This window comes from Zingiber officinale, chromosome 6B (assembly GCF_018446385.1).
Source record: "Zingiber officinale cultivar Zhangliang chromosome 6B, Zo_v1.1, whole genome shotgun sequence".
Taxonomy (NCBI): domain Eukaryota; kingdom Viridiplantae; phylum Streptophyta; class Magnoliopsida; order Zingiberales; family Zingiberaceae; genus Zingiber; species Zingiber officinale.
Window position 1 is genome coordinate 22,182,985 of NC_055996.1, and position 21,468 is coordinate 22,204,452.

A 21,468-nucleotide genomic window follows, 5' to 3' on the forward strand; every position below is an offset into this window, starting at 1 on the left:
GAATAAAAGTATGGCTTATTAATTATATGACGAAAATATCCCAATATTAATAATTTTTAGGACAAGGAAAGCATCAAAGTAAAGGTAAAAAATATCTTTTTAACTAATTATCAGGCTTACTGTTCAATTTTGGATTATTAATACTTTCTTTAAAGTGGGATTGATTTTCCAACTACTACGGTATTTTAATCAGATTCTACTTTTATCATTGCCTTTTTAAAAACCTGTCAAATATGGATTTAACTTGTAATCCTATCCTAATTCATCATAGCAAATAGGGCCTTAGTACATAAATTACGAGGGATTTTATCAGAGATAAATCACGATAATTACTAATTATTGAGGATATTTAGTAAATTATGATAAAATTATTTTTAATTGGTATGATTTTTATGGTAAGAATAAAAGTATGGATTATTAATTCTATGACTAAAATGTCCCAGTATTAATAATTTTTAGGACAAGGAAAGCATCAAAGTAAAAGTAAAAAATATTTTTTTAACTAATTATCAGGTTTACCGTTCAATTTGGGATTATTAATACTTTCTTTGAAGTTGGATTAATTTTCCAACTACTACAGTATCTTAATCAGACTCTACGTTTATCATTGCCTTTTTAAAACTAGTCAAATATGGATTTAACTTGTAATCCTATTCGAGGGATTTTATCAGAGATAAATCACGATAATTACTAGTTATTAGTATAAGTGGTCAAGATATGAGGAGGATATATTCAGACTGATTGAATTTCAACTCAAGATATTATATGACAATATTTCATGTCTCAACTATCGCACAGAGGATAAGTTGAGAATCAATTCCATGATTATTATAATAATACTATAAACAAATACCAAATATATTGGATAACCCTTTTTTTTATAATATTTTCATCATAAGTTATTATTTTCTATGTCAATTAGTGTCTGAAATATGAATATTAAGATCTAAAAATTAGTTTTTTTTGTTTGCGATACTCTATTTATGCCGCCTTGGGATCCGAAAGTCAAATGGACTACAATTTGAATTCATTCAGAGTCACAAAAAGTTTAAGGGTTAAAATAAAATTTTCACTTAACTGATAGCGAATATTGGAAATTTAAATTTTATTTGACTTGATTTGGGGCCACCCTACCAATAGGAATGCACCACGTTTGGGAATCGTAGTGGCAGAGGACTGCGGGGCCACACGTGTGGTGGAGAAAGGAAGTGCGGATATTTTTTATCGTAATTATTTTTGCTGTTATTTAGATTCTCGTATTTAAAATATTCGAGAAAATATAGTAAATATTTTTTTTGCACTTAAAATTAGGTATGAGATAATATTTTTCTTAATTGTTGAATAACAGGGGTTCAGTCTCTGATTCTTGGAATTGTGTGTGTTTTTTTTTAAATGTAATGTTTTTTTTTATCCGCCATCCAAATGAATTAAGAAGTGTTTATTCATTACAATAAATTCATTAGTTAAATTGAGGAAGTTTGGGGTGTTTGAATTAGTAAGTATCATAAATTGAGGAAGTTTAGGTCCACTAATGACGTGGTGATTGAAATGATGAATAGAAAGAAAGAAATCGAGAGATAAAGCGGAAAAGTTATAAAGAGAAATCCATTGATATTGATAAAAAGGCTTGTCGATCGAGTAGTAGTAGAACAAGTGTCAGTGTGAATTGTCCTACCCAAATTGTGAACCCAACGAGTCATCCTCTTTATGAATTTAATCATGAATTAATATTTTAGAAAAAAGTTCTCACTAACTTTCTTTTCCTTTTTTTTTAATTTAATTTAATAAAAAGATAAAAATAATAAATAAATAAAAACTTCATATTTCAAAGGTCAGATCTTCTGATTAAAAAATTTTGAATCAAAAAAGACCCTATTTATTTATTGGATGGATGGATAGATTGAACCACATCTAATAAATAGGTAGGATCCAACCCATCCAATTAATAAATGAGCAGAGGATCAACACTGATTCAGGGATCCGGACCAGAGATCCCTGCCCATGTTTTTTAAAAAAGTATTAAAAGAATATTTTATTTTATTTGTATCATAAAATAATTTTTTAAGTAATTTTAAAGATGACTCTGATTTTAAAAATTTGAAGTAATTTTAAAAATTTTCGAGCTCGGATTGGGTTAGTCGTCACTCGATCCCGAATCGGTCCGACTCGATCCGGATCAACAGTTTTATCCCGCGTTCACGACCAGATTGCGGCGAAACCTAAACCCTAAAAACCCAGAGATACCGCCGCCGTGGCCGTTGCCGTGGGTGGGCGAGGTAGAGATGCAAGCTTCCGTTTCTTCGTTCGATCAAATTTTGAAGCATCGAAGTTTCTGTATCCACTTCGATTCCATCAATTTGGATTTTTTTTTATAGATTTGTTTCTCCACTGCTAGATATCAATGGGGAAGAAGAGGAAGGTAATTCTGCCACCCGACCTTCCGCCGGAGGTCGCGGATAATGATATTGAAGTTTCTGACGAGGATCTCGAGTTCATTGGCCAGAATCGTGAATACGCGGGGTTCCTCACCAAACTCGACACAAAATCGATCGACAGGTTTTGATGCACTCTTGGTCCCTTTGTTGCATATGATGATGTGAAAAAAAAAGAAGAGAATATTTGATGCAAACATTGATCTCTTGTCAACGAGCTTTGTTAAAAACTGTTTATATTTTTTTTGGTGCAAGAATGTATTTTCTCTGCTAATAATGTATCGGTGAAAGTTTATCATGAGATTTCGGATTCTGAAGAACAGCATGCGAGTTTCGTGACTTGACTAAGTTCCGTTGGTTGTTTGATTTTGTACCGCAGGCATGTTAAACGTGTGGCTGGTCATGAGTCTGATGATTTGGAGGCTCTATATGAGCAGCGGAAAAGAAAAGCTTCCTTACTAAAACGAAATGATGACGATGATAAACTTCAGGTGGATCCTGTTGATGCACTTCCGGTGAAGACTCTCGATGGAAAATTGGAGTATAGAACAGGTAACTCGTTAAATCCCACTAAACCAACATCAACAGTGACCTTCACAATTGCAAATATTTTAGTACTCAGTATAAGTTGATGGTTAATTTGAGTTTAAGAAGATGCTCCACCTTGTAATATATTTCTCAACTGATTGGTCAGGGAAGATTTTGTGTGATAAAGTTCAGACATGTTTAATTTTAGAGAGGATATTTTTTATATGGTTATCTTTGGAAATACTTATAGGAAGGGAAGCAGCTTCACTCTAATCACTATATCTTCACGGACAAATGAGTATTGTAGTTTATCTATTCAAGGTACTTTATTCTATCAATAATATTACTATGTTTGGGATGCAACATGTTGCTTCACCTAAATAATTAGTTCCTTCTTTTGATATATGAAAAGATTGCATCAACATAGGCTTTTCAAGATTTATTTCTTCTAGAATGTAGAAGCTTGGTATGTGACTCAAGTGGTAATGTCACAGTCAAAAATATGCAGTGGCTAAGTTATTTTAAATATTTTGACCAAACAAGGATGCTATAATGTTAGCCATTGTCGCTGTGTTGAGAAGGTATACCAATATATTGTTTTGATAAAAGTTCAATACAATTTCCTTTCACAATATAACAAAGAGGATCCCTGATTTGTAACTGTTTCGTATTTGATTTATTTGAATGGAAAATCATTATCATGATTCTATTAAGTTCTTTTACTTATTTTCATGATTTTGGGAGGAAAGAAATGCCTCTTGTTAGTGACAGCGTTTATTTTGTACGCTATGGTGAAATTGCAGCTAAGAAATATGACCAGGTTATTTACCTAAACACTGGCTACTAAGATAAACTAGGCATAACTTAGTTTTCTTTAATCCCAAACTCAAATTAGGATTTTCGCTCTAATTAAACTGGAGTGACCATTGATCAAAGACCTGATTCTCAACTCAGCACTCATATACAAATCCAAATTTAGGTATGATGTGAACTTTGTAACCATGACTCAACGAGTTTGATCTCATAGACTAGCTGCTGTTCCTTCCTTAAAACAGCAAAGTGTTTTTTTTTCCTTACATAAAACGATTTTTTTGCCTTTTCAGTTTGTAACTTTACTTGAAATTACTTTGATAGGTCACATTTTACTGTTTTTATTAATTTTGTATAAAATTGCAGTTGATAGAACAAAATCAGAGGCAATAACTAATGAAAAGGATAACACAGAAGAAAATGAGAAAGATATGAGTGTTGTGAAGCTTACAAAGAAAGAAAAAAGGCTAAAAATAAAAAAGAGCAGAAAGGAGGCTAAGAAGGAAGCGAAGGTGGAAGAAAAAGGAAATGTTGGTGTAGAAAAGCTACATACTGAAGTCCTGGTATATATTTTTTCATTATCACTTGGCCATGAATTAATGTAAACTTTTTTTGACATTCCTGTTTTCTTAGAACTTTAAGTCGTGGATCAACATTGTTGCTGCTGTTTTCTCTGGGATCTTACTTTCTCTTTTCACCATGGTGGTTATTTTCAGGCAAAGGTTGAGGAAGACCTTTCTGCTGAAGAGTTGTTTAGGAAAAAGAAGATTAAACTTGCAGAAATTGGATTGCAGTTGCTTGAAAATCCTGAGGAAAATATCAAATCTTTGAAGGAACTGCTGAAGAATTGTGATGATGGTAACCAAAATATAGTGAAGCTTGGACTGATGTCCTTGTTGGCTGTTTTCAAGGACATAATTCCTGGGTAATCTTCACTGAGTTTTGTTTGACTGCCTTTGTACATACAGTTCATTCTAGTTATCATTTGATTGACCTTTACCTACTGCATTCCTATTTGTACAGCTATCGTATAAGGTTGCCAACTGAAAAAGAGATGGAGATGACTGTTTCTAAAGCAGTACTCAAGCAGCGTTTCTACGAATCTACACTTTTGAACTCATACAAGGTTTCTGCTTCATCAATATATCAACAATTCCTTGGTCTGTTTTGTCCAATTAGTTATTTATACCTACACAATGAAGTAATTTATGTTTCTGTTACTGCTTCAATTTTTCACCTGCTTTAGTTCAATAAATCTGAAGTTTATGCTCATAAAAGGCTCTCTTTTTATCTATTATTGCCCTTCCTTCCCCTTTGCAATGTGACATATTTGTATGTTTTTCAATCTTTGTTATTAGATTTTTCAAAAATTAATCTTTGAGGTTGACCACACAGGCATACCTTGCGAAGCTGATAGCAATGGAGAAGAAGCCCTCACTACGTCAAGTTGCAGTTCGCTGTCTGGCCAGTTTATTGGATGCTGTTCCACATTTCAACTACCGTGAAAATATTTTAGCCATTGTTATAAAAAATATAAGCTCCCCAGACGATACAATAAGGTGTTTGTCTATAACTTTATGTTTCCTTCCATGTGTTGTTTGATCTTACTTAAGTATTATTACAATAAAGAATTGGTTCATAACTGTGGCACTTCAGAATTTATAATTGCTAATTTACTGGGAAGTATGAGGTGACTAATTTCCACATGAGACTCACTTTTTAATAAGTATTGACTAGTAATGGGTATGTTTGAATGTATGTACTCATGCCACTCAAGTCTAAAATAAAATCTAACTGGATTATATTGTTAAATGAAGTGACTTCTAAAAGTATTGATCAGCTTTTTTAACTGTGAGATAATGTTTGAATACAGTTAATGAGGCTTATATAATAGATCTATGATTGTTTACTGCCAGCGAGTAGAGCAAGTTCAGGCAAACTCAATTGGAAGGCATCACGATCTTATCATCATAAATCATCCTTGGAAGATACTTTGTCAATTTTGTTAATGAAAATGTTTTTTTCCTTCAGCTAAAGCTACACAAATGATCTTTGTAAACTCTAGAGTTTAGAATAGTTGATATTTTTCACTTGAATTTGTTGGTTTGATGTCAGGAGACAACTTTGTTTCCACATTTAATAATTAGAGAAATAATTTTTTATTGTTAGATTAGTACACTTGGTTGTTGTTGTTGTTGTTAGATTAGTACACAATGTGATATTTAGCTTAGATAATTCATTCTATTTTCACTTGAAGGGGATAAAGCCATGAATGTGAAATTCGATCATTATACCTTCCTATTTCTGTTCATATTTCCTTGTGTATCAAACTGTTAAATGTTTCTGAATCTTGTTAATTCTTCAACAATTATCATAGAGAAGTTTCAATTCTTCGAAAAAAATAATATAATGAAAAAAAAATTAAATAGTCCTGTGATTTGTTTCTGCTTTCTATTATGGCAGAAAACTGTGTTGCAATGCTACAAAATCAATCTTTTTGAACGAGGGAAAGCATGGGGGTGAAGCTACTTTTGAAGCAGTGCGATTGATTGCCCAGCAGGTCAAGATTTATGAGTGCCAACTACATCCTGACAGTATAGAAGTATGTTTATCCTTTGCCTTTTCTCAATGAATGTGCAGATTCTTTAATGTTATTTTATCAAACCAAGTCAGTTCTTTGTAATTGAATATATTTGTCTTAATGTATTGACAGCTTCTAAGATTGAGAAATTGTTCTTTTTTTAAATTCCACATTTTCATCCAGAACTGTCCAGTTTCTTGCACTCATAGTTGGATAATGCATGTTTTCTAGGTCCTTTCGTCTTTGACATTCGATGAGGACATTGGAAAACCAGACACTCAGGCGGAAGCAGTCAAAATAAAGAAAAAGGGGAAGTGGAAAACTCCAGATGGTTCGAACAAATTACAAGGCAGTGAAAAAAAGAAAACCAGGCAGGAATCGCTGGCAAAAACAAGGGAAGAGGTAGTTTATGGTGGCAATTGTGTGTGTTATGTTTAATGATTGAGGTTTTAAGTGCTTGTATTTCTCCTATAGGTTACTGCAGATTTCAAGTCTGTTTCATTTGCTCCAGACTCGAGAGAAAGAAAAAGGATGCAGTCTGAAACTCTCTCTGCTGTATTTGAAATATATTTCCGTATTTTGAAGCATAGCACAGATTCTCATGCTTCAAGGTGAATCTATTATTGTTTTGCTTCTTTTTTTTAGTAGGCAACAAAATTTTCGTTTCATTTCCTTTTCTCTCATATAATATTACAGTGGATGGTTTGAATATAAAAAGTGTACTTTCTGTGTGTGGTGCCAAAAATTGCTCCTGTCTATTGGGTGAACTAACTCTTACCTTGGCATCTGTAGGTCCACAACTGATGCTGCTTCTTTCTCCCATGGTTCTAGCTCACTCCCTTTGCTTGCTCCATGCTTGAAAGGCTTGGGAAAATTTTCACATTTGATTGATTTGGATTTTATGGGAGATCTTATGCGATGCCTAAAGCAACTTGCTGGTTATAGTGACCATGGCACAATTCAAAATCCCTTGTCAGTTTCAGAACGCCTGCAGTGCTGCATAGTTGCTTTCAGGGTGATGAGGAATAATCTTGAGGCATTGAATATAGATCTGCAAGATTTTTTTGTCCAGCTATATAACCTTCTTTTAGAGTATAGACCAGACAGGTTTGTAGTTGAACATTCTGTTCTGTATCTATTTGCGTCCATGGCCTTTGCATATCCACATCTTCAATTGATTGGCTGCCTAATTTCTCTCATAGTTATCTATAAAGTCATATGATCAATTATCCAAATAGAGATACTCTTCTGGATTATCAAATTTAGCAAAACTCCAATGTGAATCATAATTTCACAATTGCATAGTGTAACTGTAGCATTATGTTGCAACTCATCATGCTTTGCTTAAATGTCAATAAAGTATGCTTACAAGTCTTTACTTCATGTTTATCCAAATTGTGCAAGTTGGTTTTCTGCTAGCAGAGATCAGGGTGAAGTGTTAGCTGAAGCTTTAAAGATCATGCTTTGTGAGGGAAAACAACACGACATGCAGAGAGCTGCAGCTTTCATAAAACGCCTTGCTACTTTTTCATTGTCCTACGGATCTGCAGAGGCTATGGCAGGTATTTATCTTTCTAAACTTTTGTGTTTCTTTTAAGCTCTTGTGGCATTGTTATCTTGTTCATATTGCTCCATTTTAATATTGTTTCTGAGATAAGAAAAAGTATGAGAAAACTACACAAATTCCTTGGAATATATTTTGAATTTAATCTTGCTTTGTATTCTAACTTCAACCAACTAATATGCATTAGATACACCAAATGTGAATTTTGTGATCCAAAAAAAGGTTAAATTTTCTTGTAAAGTTAAATTCACTAGAAAGCTTCATTCCTATGCCACAAAGTTTTCATCTTTTTTTTTCGTTCCTATTAGCTGTATATTGGTGATTAAACAAAGTTCAGATATCAAAACAATGATGAATTCATTCATTAAATCTTTGCTATTCAATTCTCTACATTCTCAACATGTGTAGCCCTGGTAACACTAAAACATCTGCTGCAAAAGAATAGCAAGTGTCGGAATCTCTTGGAAAATGACGCCGGCGGTGGTTCACTTTCTGGTTTGGTTTCCGTAAGGATTTTCTTCTACTTTTATAGTGGTTGGCATTTTGTTCTTGTTCTCATCAAACTTTTATGTACAGAAATACCAACCTGATGCTACAGATCCCAACCTAAGTGGTGCTCTTGGTTCTGTCCTTTGGGAGCTGAGCCTTCTGACGAAGCATTACAATTCGTCCATCTCATCCATGGCAGCGAGCATCATGAGCATGGGAAGCGTGAACCCTGCCCAGTCCCAGGTTTTCCTTTCCACTGCTTCCCCGCTGCAAGCATTCAGAGACTCATCAATCTTATGCGAGCTGTCCAAACCGACCAGCAAATCTGCCACAAGTCGCCAAAAACAAAGAGAATTGCAAAAGGACTACGTCCTTATGGACCCTGAAGTGATGCAGAATGGAAATCTGGTAGATGAGGACGAGGTGAGAAGGAAGTTGGAGGATCGATTTGCGGTGCACAAAGTTATTACAGAGAACGAGAGATTGAGGAAAGAGTTGAATCACACTTTGTCTTCGATAAGCTTGTACGAAGAATACAATAGACAGAAGAAGCAAAAAAGAAGGAGAACCACTAAAAGAGTTTTGGGAGATTGATGAAAGAGTTGAACTATACACTTTGTCTTCAATAGACAGAAGAAGCATAAAAGAAACTGAATCGCTAGGAGTGTTTTGAGAGATTTCTTCTGTGTTTTGGGAAAATTGATGTTTGTCACAAAAGCTTTGTTTTTCCACCTTATTCTTACCTCTTCTCTCGATCTCCAACCCTTTTTTCCGTTTAAGAACAGTATGTTTGAGTTCTCTTTGTTACTCATTGTTGAGAGACAATTTCCAGATGGATATGATAGTTTATGAGCATTGATTGATGTCTAAAATGTGAAGAGCCGTATCGAGAAGGATCTATATCAAGTTTTATTGTGACTCTAAGGGTGTGTTTGGTTGGGGGTTATCCTGATAATCTTGGTTATCCATCTAAGGTTATCAACAAAAATCCTGTTGGGTTTAGGTAATCGATGATTTTCGAGTAATGTTTCATGCTCGACACGTCAGCAAAAGGGACATATAATCAGGAATAGGAAAATTGAGGTTTTTCTTGATTTGGGGTTATTGAATTTTTTTAATCCAAAATACCCTCGGATAAAAGAAAAATGTGAAAAAAAAGTAAAATGTAAAAAAAAATTGAAAAATATAAAAAATAAAATAAATAAATAATGTAATTTTTTTTAAAAAATAAAAAATCATTAAAAAATAATTAAAAAAAAATAAAAATAGTAAAAAAACTTTTAAAAAATAGGAAAAACATTAAAAATAAAAAAAAATACAAAAAAAACATAAAAAAAAGCAAAAACGTAAAAATTTTAAAAAAATAAAAAAATGTTTAAAAACATTAAAAAAATAGAAAAATGTAAAAAAAAAAAAAAAAAAAGTTAAAAAATATAAAAAACTTTAAAAAAAATTTAAAATTTAAAAAACATAAAAAAATAAAAATATATATAAAAATAAAAAAACATGAAAATATAGTAAAATATAATAGATTTTAAATAATAATAATAATAATATTATTATTATTATTATTACTACGTATAGTTGGTTTTGTAACTAAGGGTAATCTAGTAAAATACTAAACTAGGTTATTCATTAAAACCTTCAAACAAATATGTTTTTGTTGCATTATCTAGATTGAACCAAACAACATTTGGTTATATTTTATTCCTCATAATCTTGGTTATATGATTACCTGGTAATCACATAACCAAGTTATATATGATAACTTGAACCAACAGCACAGAAAATTTTTATATGCTTTAGAGTTTTTTGGTCTGGTAATAGATTTTTTTTTATGAGATCTTTTTTTTATTTAATCGAGCTTTCATAATTTTATATAAATTTTGTAAACAAAATGCAATCTGAAATTAGCACGGAATACAAATAAATAAGGCACATCTGATCCCCTTATCCTGGTCCGTTCTTGGATCATGACAAGAGGATTGATGGGAAGTAATGGTCCCCATCTGTTAACAGGTGGGGGGTCATTATCCCCCACCAATGTAAAGGTTAGATCAGGGACTGGTCCAGCCTTTGCGGACCAGATGATCTCATCCCCGCCTTTCCTGGGTGATCAAGGCTCAGACTCAATGAGAGTCGTCTAGTAGTTGCTCATAAATGGGTATGTATGGTAACAACCTCTTTTATATATAGATATAGAGTTATGCTATACTATGGATGAGATGTTGCGTGCCATAATAATTCAGGCATCTGAATTCCATCCATATACCCAAAATAAAATAAAAAATAAAATAAAATAATAAATGAATTCAGGTGCCTGGATTTATTCTAGGCGCTTGAATTCATTTCAGATATCCGGACCAATGTCACACGTAGCAAAAGATTAGTAGCAGAGCAATTCTACGTGTGATTCGAACGCCCAGAAGTCCTCTCGTGCACTCCAATTCTCAGAAATGAATCGCAGCGTCTAAGAATACATCCGTGAATCGTAACGTTTGAAAGTGCGTCCGGACACCTAAATTTATGAGAGTCGTCTATACATGTCATTTATAGAATAAATTAAAAGTTACCAAGAAAATTTACATAATCATAAATAATCTGATTTTTTAATTTAGTATTTCTCCAAATAAAAACCAAAAATGCAAGAAATGAATTCAGAGATATGAAGCGAGATGGATGATGGTCTGAATTAATTATAGATCGAAATGGAAATAATTAATACGTCCCCATAGGATTAATCATTGGCTGGTCATTCTATGGGCTCGTCCGTTCCTGATAAATACATGGGTATGGGTTGGTGGCTTTCACCCCGCTTCGTCCTCCGATCGCAGCCCTTTTGTCCATCACAGCGCGAGGAAAGGTTATCTTTCCTTTCCTGTGTTTTCTTGGCGAACAATTTAGCGATCTCAAGGTAGGTAACCAGGGGATTGATCTCCTCTTCGTGGCGTCTTCCCCTGTTAGGTAGGAAGAAGAATCCCCAAATTCGACTTGGAACTGATTCGGAAGTCGAATTGGGGATGGATCCGGAGCAGACGTACCTCCGAGTCCACGCCCGGTTGTCGGGGATGCTCTCGCAGCTGCTCACTCCGGGGATTCGCATGGCACTCGAGTTCATGTACTTTACCTTTGCCGTCGCAATCTTCGTGCTTCTTTTCGTGATGCACGCCAATTTCGTCCAGCAGGTGAGTCTTCTCGGCGTTCGTCCTAGGCCTCTTGCTGCTTGCTTCTTTTCGCCGGCCCTTTTGTGGGATGAAAACTTATGATGATCTGTTGGTTTGGGTGTGTTTCGCTTTTTTTGCTTTGGACCAAAGATGGGGTTCTCAACATGCCTAAATTATTGCAGTTGTCTCCTCGGCGATTTCTCTTCTCTTGATTTTGAGATCCTCTTTTTTAATCGCGATAACGACTGGATGATTTTCTCCTATATGCTGGCCCATTTTCTGCATTAGTCTTCTGCTCATCTATCGAGTTTCAGTCTACTAAAGATGGTTCCTTGTTAACAAATTTGATTTTTTTTTTTTATATTTATTCTGGTCTTGGTAACTTCCAAACTTGATACTGGCCCATTTTCTGCATTAGTCTTCTGCTTATCTATCGAGTTTCAGTCTACCAAAGATGGTTCCTTGTTATCAAATTTGTTTTTTTTATATGTATTCTGGTCTTGGTTACTTCCAAACTTGAACAAAGAAGACAATAAACACCAAAGTTTACCTATCAACATACTTGAGAATTCGTCTTCTGTTTTTTTTTTTCACTCGTTGAAAATGATGCCAGAATATGCTTTTTCATAGCCCAAGGAGAAACTATTACCTCTTTGGAAGGTGTTATCTCCAACATAGTGCTCAAGTATTTCAAAGATAGAAAAGCTTTTAGATTAATTATCATTCTTAATGCTGGAAGAATGGGTCTTAATCTACAATGATTTTTTTTGGTGGATGAATGAGTCTGAGCAGCTTGATGGCCAACTTCTCTGGTTTTATAATATTCATTTTCAGCTCTCTACCTTTTGCATTGTCATGGCGGCATCTAGTTTTTTTTCTGAAATCGCAGAATTTATCTTATGCTAGAAGCAACATTTTGAGAAAATTAGGGGTTAACGTGATGGGACTTTATTAAAATGAAATATGATAAGCTGTTTAATGTGCTTGTTGTATTTTAGGGGACGAGTGGGTTGCTGAAGTCCTGGAGAAGTTTCTCAAAAATTATTAGCTATCAAAGTTTTGATTCCTTAAGAACCTCAAGATAGATTGAAGAAGAGACCTGACTGAATATTTTAACTAACTTATTCTTGTTTGTTTTTTGTTTTTAGCCTGGTTGTGCAAGTGAGCTATCTGGAGTCAAATTTGGAGAAGCTCAACTAGTACAGATCAAGGTATTCTATTTTTTTTTTCTTCTGCTGGATGTCATTTTCCTAGTGTTAATCCAGTCTAACAACTCTAGTACATTTTTTTTTGGCCTATTGATGTTTAACTCACGAGCTGATTTTACTTGGATACACACATCAGGATATTGTTATTTTTCGTGGAAAACATGGATATATCCTTGCATCTAGATCTCATATGTATACCATTTACAAGACATTTAAATATGTACCTACTCAGAAGGACTATTTTTGAGTTTCTACCCTTTTGTTGTAGTGTACTTATTTGCTAAACTTTTTTTTTAAAAAAACTTGTTTGGTAACTCATTGTAGCACTTGTTTTGCAAGCTTTCCATTTTGATTTACACCAGTTTTTTACTCTTCAATTATCATCTCATATTGGTTATTTCAGATATCTACTGCAGGTCTTTGGACTCAGACCTCATCTGGATGGAATAGTTTGGAGCTGCAGAGTGGAGTTCTTAGGGATAATACTGGCAGTACAGATATTGCTGCAGATGGATTCACTGTCTTATCTACGAAGTTTTGGTCAAACTGGTTTGGTTCGGGCTCTCGAAGGAGCAAACTGATTTTTAAATCATGGAAGAATGACAAAGAGTTGCTTGTTCCTGCAGTGGAAAAAACATCTGATATTACCATTACTAAGACCATTGAACACGAGACAAATTCAAAAAGTGAGTCACCAATTCTTCAAATTGGACGCCCAATCTCTATCAGAGAATTCATCCTAGTAGAAGTGAAAGACTTCTCTAGTAAGTTGAAGATACAATTTATTTCATTTTTGAAAAGAGGAAAGGAGTTCCTAATCTCTGCCAGTCATTTATGGGTGAGAATCAATTTTCATGGCACTTATCCTTTTGCTGCATTTAATTGTCCAAGTTCTTAATTTTATTAAAAGTATTAGTATTCTTTCATGACTACATGTTGTGTTTATTGGAATTAACATAAAGGAGCTCTTGATAAGCTTGATATTGATCTTGTTCATGAGCATTGTGCTCATTGACAACCATCATTTTGAAGTGTTCATGTCCTGCTGGATGTCATTATTTATCTTGGCACTAAGTTGCTTTACTCTGCTAAGAGATTCTTCAATAATTTAGATTTCTTCCAATTCTTAAGGTTTTGATTTTGAAATTTTGTCAAAACCTTTCACCATGTTCATGGAACTCGAATTCCATTTCCAAGTTGTTTACAATGCTGAATGCTGATGGCGTTAGAAAGGTGTTGGTGCCAATGCTATGACCATAGGCATCTTTAACTTTTTAATACAAAATAAAAAATTTCATAACAATTAACTGTTACTCATTTTGAAGATTACTGTGTTCTCAGAATACTATTTGATCCTAAGTACTACCTAACAGTTGAAGAAATTTAACTTTTATTGCCAGCATCATAAAACCATGTGTTGCCCAAGTATATAGGGTTGACTACATGAATATTATTTTTGTTCCAAGCTCTATATACATTTTCTTTTAGAACTTTTTTTTTAATCTCTTGCACCTTCTGCGATAATCAATTCAAGGTTGCCTTTCAATTTTGACACTATGGTTTGTAAAATATGATAGGATGTACCACAAGCGTATAAGCTAGTTTAACTTCCGTGTATCTAACTAGTGAACTAAATGATAATATGACCACTTAGCTAGGTTGAAAGATTGTTGGGGTGAATGGGAATTTGTCATCAGAAAGTTGGTTGTGTTAGGAACATAGTTTGAGATATTACTTTGTGTTGGTTATCACAGCCAAAGCTATAAAATTTATTATCTTCTCTACTGCCCAACATTCGAAACAGGATGGGAACTTGAGACGTTCATGAAAATGAGGAGCAGGTGAGGCAATCCTTTCTCAGCAACGACAATACTTGTGAACGTTCCTCTGCAAAGAAGATAATTAGCGAGCCTTCTGTGATGCATAAGTCACGAGGTTCCAATGAGCCTTCTTATTCTTTTGTTAGGGTTTGACATGTGGGATACCAAGATCAACATGATTGAAGGATGGTGGCACTTCTCATTCAAGGTCAAGGGAAAGGGTGAGAGGGAGGGAAGGCGAGTAATGCTATGTGAAAATGTTTTAGTTGCTTAGAGACCTACCTCTTTAAATTGGAATCTCTTTTGATCATTTTGGATCTAGATAATTTTGTTTCCACACTGCATAAGCAATTAAACCGAAAACTATGATTATAGCTGTCCATCTTTGTTGTATCTGAAGATTCATTTCCTCTGTAAAGATTTTTAACTATATCTTTTGGATCCAAATATTTTTCAAAACAGTTCTGTGCATTATGTAAACAAAGTAGTTTCTAGAAATATTTTAGTTGCTTGGTTTAGTTACTATTATGTCTTCTGCACAATCTCCTTTTCATTTCTGAGGGACAAACTTTGAACTACAGAAACGTGCAGGGTGGTATGCATTTCTTGATTTTCTTGAGTGTTTACGGCTACTTCGCTTTGAAGATCTTAAGTCTTTGCCAGGTAGTTTGTTAATAGTCTGTGTACATATTTTAATAAGGGATTATTGTGGTGTCCATTTTGACAGTTCTGTTCCATGTTTCAGTTCAATATCTTGAGAAGAAAAGCAGAGCAATTGAGCCAGCATATTTATATACAACAGAAAAGGTAATAAAACAATCGATCTTTTCAAGATAGGGACATTCTTGGATCTATTTGCGTATGCAGGAACCTTTTATCAATCCTGTCATAGCTACACAAGTTTTAGTGTTGCATATTTATTTTGCAGGGATATTTCCTGCTTCCTGAAGTAGCCAAATCTCATCACAACATACAAACTGTCAACATTACAATATCCGCTCAAAGCTCGTGCTTTGGGAACAGGTGACTGTACCTCTTATGTTTAAATTATTATATAATCCATCTACTTTGGAAATATGTTTAACTTGTTGCTAATTTAGTGTGAAAGGATCCATTAAATTATTTAAGCCAAATGTATAATATTTCAAATATTACTGCATTATGTGGCGTAACATTGTTGATTTTAATTATATAAATGTTATTGATGTTTTCTTAATGTTTAGTCATGATTCATAATTGACCTTTATACTATTGTAGTTTCTTGTCATAATTATTAACTAGTACTTATATCATTAGTAAATGATGTTAGGAATTTAGGCAAATATGATTATTAATTACATATTTATTGCTTTGGATGTGATATCTGATTGTTTTGAAAATAGAAAGATGGTAGTCAAAAAGGGGAAGTGTTAACAAGGACGTTTAATGACAATAGGGAAATGCTTTTATCAAATGTTGAAAATTGTTGAATTCAAGTAGTATAAGTAATGCACAGTGAAAACATTTTTCTAATCTCTAAGATAAATATTTATTTTTTATTTTTGCATTTTTCCTTGTCAATTCTAATTTTTTTTATTCCACCAAACTGTTTTTTTTTTAAAATTATTTGGTGTCTTGATCCCAATTCCACAAACTATGCACCCATTAAATTGAGAAACATGGAACTAGGAGCTAAACCAAACATCTAGTCTCATGCCTTGATGAAGCATCATGTGATTGCCATTTTTACCCTTCCCAACAAAAAAAAAGTTCTACGATGTATTTTTAATGTGTATATCTCTTGATAGGTGGCAGCAACTTCTTATCAACGTTTTTGTTGGTTATGATACTATTTTGATGAACACACTTCTAAGTTCTCCTGGGCACGGTGAGGATTTTTTTGTTTGTTTGTTTCTTTTTATCATGCTCCATTGTTGTCAATTAATCATTGTATTAGACTTATTGCTGAAATGTTGGAACTCCTTTTATAATAAACAACAATAACAATAACAAGTAAGCTTTTATGCCACTAAGTGGGGTTAGTTATATGAATCCTCCTATGCCATTGGATTCACCCCTACTATATCATTACCTATATTTCAATGAATTTTACAATCATTCATAGCAAATGATATATGGAGCTCCTTTTACAATCATTCAAAAAAATTTAATGCACCTTTTTCTGTTGAATAATGTTGGAATGTTATAACTGCCATTTGGAAATCATTGGTTTTTATGGTTTGCTAACTATTTGCATTTGATGTCTATTCTGCCTTGTGCTTCTAGTCCCCTTTCATTAGTAGTTATGCTTCGGATTAGTTTTTTTCGTAGGAAGCAAGTCCTTTTTGGTTCACTGTAACTAATGTTGCTTGCATTATCTAGAGATTAATAAGTCCGAGTATTTTTCTCACAGAAGTTTTTCCTCTTTTATGAGTCTCTCATGAATTTTGCAGGTTATCTTTACAATTATCAAACAAAAGAGTTCTATGATCTTAGTTATGGTCAGGAAGCATCAAATGGTCCTACACGATTTGGAGGTTTGTTGATCTTTGGCTTTTTTCACAAAATAAAAATCTTTCTATTTTGTTTAATATTCAACTCTGGAACAGTTGATCCCTGTAATCATTCAGTTACATAAGTGTGTGTCTACATGAAAGTATTTCCAAATTTGAATTTGACCAATAGTGTCAAAGTTTGTGTTTATTTGATACCTGATCTAGCTTGGGTTCAGTCTTGTTTTGGCTTGGTTGGTTCAGGTGTTTGGTTCAGCCCAGACACTAGTAGTTTTCTGTACGATTGGTTTGAACCAAATCTAACCCAATCCATGAAGTCCCTACCAAGGATCACCTTGTATGCTATCTACATTGCTTCTATCTTGACGAACATAAAGATGCTCTTCTGACTATGATTCTTAATCCTGTAAGATGTAACTCATGCTAGTATCATGAAACCTTATTGCTGGATAATGGAGATGAGAACGGAAATGTAAGCATGAATTTTAATGAGATTGACTCCTATATATTGTGATATACCTCTGCCAATTAGATTTAGGTGAAATGTACAACATTTATTTTTCTCTTGAAAGCACATCAATTTGCGAATGTTCTTGACCTGAAATTGATTCATTCTGGCTTTGCAGAGTACTTCGTCACCAAATGCGGCGTGCTCATAATGTCGTTGTTTGTATTCTTTACCATTACGATGTCAGTTTCATTTACTTTGAGGGAAACACAATCTCGGATGCTTAGATTTACAGGTTTGTTCTTTTCTTTTTTTGTTAGTAGTAATTCTTTGTCTTTCCATAGCCTATATATTTAATTTTACATTTTCATTCTCTTGGGTCTTACTTCAGTCCAGCTTCAACACCATGCTCGTAATCACCTTCCGACATTTCAGTTAATTTTTGTGCATGTAATCGAGTCTTTGGTCTTTGTACCTGTAAGTGAACAAGTGAAGTTAATCTTTTTTGGTGATTTGTAATTTGTCAAGTTGGCTAAATCAAGTTGATGGCACTTCTCATATGATATTTTTTGTTGCTGCAGATTATGATTGGCATCCTCTTTTTCCTATTTGAGTTCTACGATGACCAACTACTAGCAATCTTGGTCTTAACTCTTGTGTGGCTGTGTGAGTTATTTACGATGATCAGGTAATATCTTTGTTTGTCTTGTTGTCCATGACTCTCTTGTATTGACTTATGCCAGGTGTGCAACTTTAGGTTATACAGTCTTTAGCAAACAGATAGTTCTAATTTGAAGTTGGAGTAGTAGCCATAAATGTCAGGTGTATTAGGTCCCCAACCTTACTGTGGCCCAATGATGCTAAAGCTAGCATCAAAATCAATAACCATACCCCAACTTTATTTTAAATGCCTTACCTGTTTGGTACCTTAACTGAAAAATATATCATTTTAATACCCATTCGTAGTAAACAGATATCTTGATTAGGCATACCTACATGGAGATCTCTTTGCACTTTGGTGTATGACAAGTTTGCTCCTCATAACTAGGGGTTCAGTATGCCAAATAATTGGCAAAAAAATACAGCAATGTTAAAACCATTATAGTAATGGCCCCGAGTCCATCAATAAACAATGTTTTGGAACACCTCTGCAGCCTTGTTTTTCTTCCTCTTTTTCTCTTTTTTTTTTCTTTGTTTAACTAAAAGTAGGAAGGAATTGGTGGATTTGTATGCATCACAAACACCTCCTGCAGTTATCCACTCGGTGAAGTATGTCGCAAGCTTTTCTGTTGAGTTCCTTAGGGGGCATTTGGTTTGTTTGCATTTTCATTTTCATTTTCATTTTCAGAAAACTGCATTTTCCAGTTTTTTGGAAAATGACTTTTCTGCATTTTCCGTTTTCTTAGAAAATGCTCTTTTTCTAGAAAACGAACGTGGAAAATGTAAACTAAACGCATTTTCCATTTTCTCATAAAATGAAAATAGAAAACAACGTGGAAAATACAAACCAAACGCTTTCTTAATTTGCTTAATGGAGGTACCACTGGCGTACACTTTGCAGAGATCAAATATTAAAGATTACCAATTAACCTTATTGAAAACAACATTTGAGATAATTGTAAGTGCCACTTGGTGTATAATGTATCATAAAAGTATCTAATTTCTTTTTTCCAGCTATAGATAACTTCCAATAACCTTTGATTATAATGCAGTTTTTCTATATAATCATTTTTGTGCTTCATTTTGTAGCGTGCGGACAACTATATCAATGCAGTTCTTTCCTCGGTTTTTCTTGCTATATTTCCTCGTATTTCACATCTACTTCTTCTCTTATCCTTATGGTGAGTGCCATAAAGTTTATTTTTGGAAGATGGATGAAATTTATCTATTTTAAATTTCTTTGTCCTTTTGTTCAGGTTTTTCTTATGTGGCCTTTTCTGCAATGGCAGCATTTATGCAACACTTGATTCTTTACTTCTGGAACCGATTTGAGGTGAATGGTTTTTTAGCTACAATATAAACATTATCTTCATGTCTGGCAATAATAATTTGGCTTTAGATTTGAAACTTAATTTTCTCTTGCTCACTATGTTTCTGTTATACAATTTAATGCACATCATTTTTGTAAATGAAATTTCTTGTAGTAAGTGCTAAAGAAGAAATTTCTTTAAGACGAACTCTATGGAAAACTACAAGTAAATAAGAAGTACATAATCTTTTGTCTTCCAGTACTATTCCTGCTTGATGTTGTTTGCAAACTACAACTAGAAGCCTTTTCAGTTACCACCAGGGCAGCATGAGGCATGAACATTTTCCACTTTGAAAAAGATAGATACGAAGTGTTTGTAATTTTATTTGAGATTTTTATATTTATGTCCAAAATAACAAATATTGACGGGCACACTTCTTTAAAGGCTGACTTTTCTATTTCTCCTTGTTTCATTATGCCGATTTCTTGAGATCTATATGCTCTAGTAACTTGACTAAATTCACTTTATTGCTCAAGCTTCTCTATAGATCATACACCAGCAATATGGGCTCATCAAAGCAATCTAATGGTTGATTAGAGCCAGACTCTGTGGAACGCCATGCGTAAATTAAGGAGCATCACCGCAAACAAATATCTTGTTTGTTTCTAAACACTACTTTTCATGGTCTTTTGTCCTCCAATCCAATTCCCACTTGATGTTGTTTGCAAACTACCAAGCCTTTTCAGTTAACACCAGGCACATTATCTGTCTTAAAAAAGGATAGAGATATAAAAGATAGGTGTGAATTCTTTGGGATTTATTTGAGATTCATCGTTATGTCTGAAACAATCAAATTTCACAAAAGAAGATCTTCAAAGGTGTTTCTGACTTAGTTATTTCTTCTCGATTCATCATGCTGACATTCTTGAGAGCTGTGTATTGACTTGACTAAATTTACTTTATTGCTCATGCTATTCCGTAGCTCTTGCACGAACACTTGGGGCTCCTTGTCAAAACAATCTAATGGTCGGTGGGAGCTTGAGGAATTGTGATTCTGTCATTTATCAATGCATTAACAATTTTCTTCATCTTATTTCAGGTCCCTGCCTTACAAAGATTCATGAGAACTCGCGCTCAGCTGCAGCATCAAACTGGTGTTCAGATCACATCATCTGCTATTTACACTTCAACGTTTCACATTGCACGAGTAAGCATACCTAACCGCAATCCGTTTGGGACCGAACCCACAATTGCAACAGCCGAAACCCCTGCAAGGTCCGATCAAGCCAGCGAGCTCGATCCACCTGCCGTGCCCTTTGCAAACAATGAGGCTCAAGAAGTTCCCAACCTTAACCCGCATCAAAGAACTCAACCTCCGCCAAGGCCTACAAACTCTTTAGGGTCCCTTCTGCTCTCATTGCTGGGCGGTGCACATTCCGAAAGCCTATTTTCCTTATTTTCCCCATCAAGAGATTCCCAAAACCAGGGTCAAGTATACACAGAGCAGACACCACAAGAGAACCAACCATTGACGACCTGAATTCTCGACGAATGCCAACAATGGCAAGTTGTGTTGGAATTTTATCGCATCAGGATCCCTTCCTAAGTTGAAGGCATACATGAACCAGGAGGAAATAATAGTCTTTGGCTTTTGAAGGCTTGACGTTCTTGAGTTATATTCATGTAAATAATACATCGGCTTTGTCATGTAACTCTTCATTGGGCCTAGTCTGCAAGTTAAAAATTTCTTCTTTATTTCTCCCTCCCTCCATATAATGTATTGACCTGGAAATTAACTTGTTGATTAAATATTTTGTCATGTTTCAAATATGTACAAATATTTACTCAGTTGAGTATTATTCTTTTCACAATAATTATCTTTTTTTTTTAAAAAAAAAACGTAGAGTTTGATAAATCCTTCCACTTTTTGAAGTAGAAAGATACAAACTGTTCTCTTATTTA

At 34.1% G+C, this 21,468-nt stretch overlaps 2 protein-coding genes across 6 annotated transcripts; both read left to right on the forward strand.

The window, feature by feature from the left end:
- Positions 1-2,127: 2,127 nt before the first annotated feature.
- Positions 2,128-9,276, forward strand: LOC121992237 (nucleolar complex protein 3 homolog). Of its 5 annotated transcripts, none has more exons than XM_042546452.1 (14): positions 2,128-2,276; positions 2,396-2,556; positions 2,812-2,984; positions 4,137-4,333; positions 4,487-4,695; positions 4,794-4,896; positions 5,166-5,329; positions 6,234-6,372; positions 6,583-6,753; positions 6,826-6,962; positions 7,144-7,458; positions 7,756-7,913; positions 8,324-8,421; positions 8,492-9,276. In XM_042546452.1, exons 2-14 carry the CDS (start codon positions 2,402-2,404, stop codon positions 8,996-8,998), a joined length of 2,526 nt encoding a protein of 841 aa, XP_042402386.1. In that variant the 5' UTR covers positions 2,128-2,276; positions 2,396-2,401; the 3' UTR covers positions 8,999-9,276. The 5 variants fall into 5 exon arrangements, with proteins under 5 accessions (XP_042402386.1, XP_042402388.1, XP_042402389.1 ...); XM_042546454.1 differs by having other exon boundaries at positions 2,161-2,276; positions 2,376-2,556; XM_042546455.1 differs by having other exon boundaries at positions 2,161-2,276; positions 2,376-2,556; positions 7,774-7,913.
- A 2,117-nt stretch (positions 9,277-11,393) lies between these two features.
- LOC121992239 (membralin-like protein At1g60995) lies at positions 11,394-21,336 on the forward strand. Its single transcript, XM_042546457.1, has 14 exons — positions 11,394-11,589; positions 12,717-12,779; positions 13,180-13,614; positions 15,178-15,259; positions 15,342-15,403; positions 15,525-15,619; positions 16,384-16,463; positions 17,029-17,112; positions 17,715-17,831; positions 17,928-18,013; positions 18,118-18,224; positions 19,286-19,377; positions 19,453-19,529; positions 20,606-21,336. The coding sequence occupies exons 1-14, from the start codon at positions 11,425-11,427 to the stop codon at positions 21,044-21,046; spliced, it is 1,986 nt and encodes a 661-aa protein (XP_042402391.1). The 5' UTR covers positions 11,394-11,424; the 3' UTR covers positions 21,047-21,336.
- The last annotated feature ends 132 nt before the right edge of the window (positions 21,337-21,468 follow it).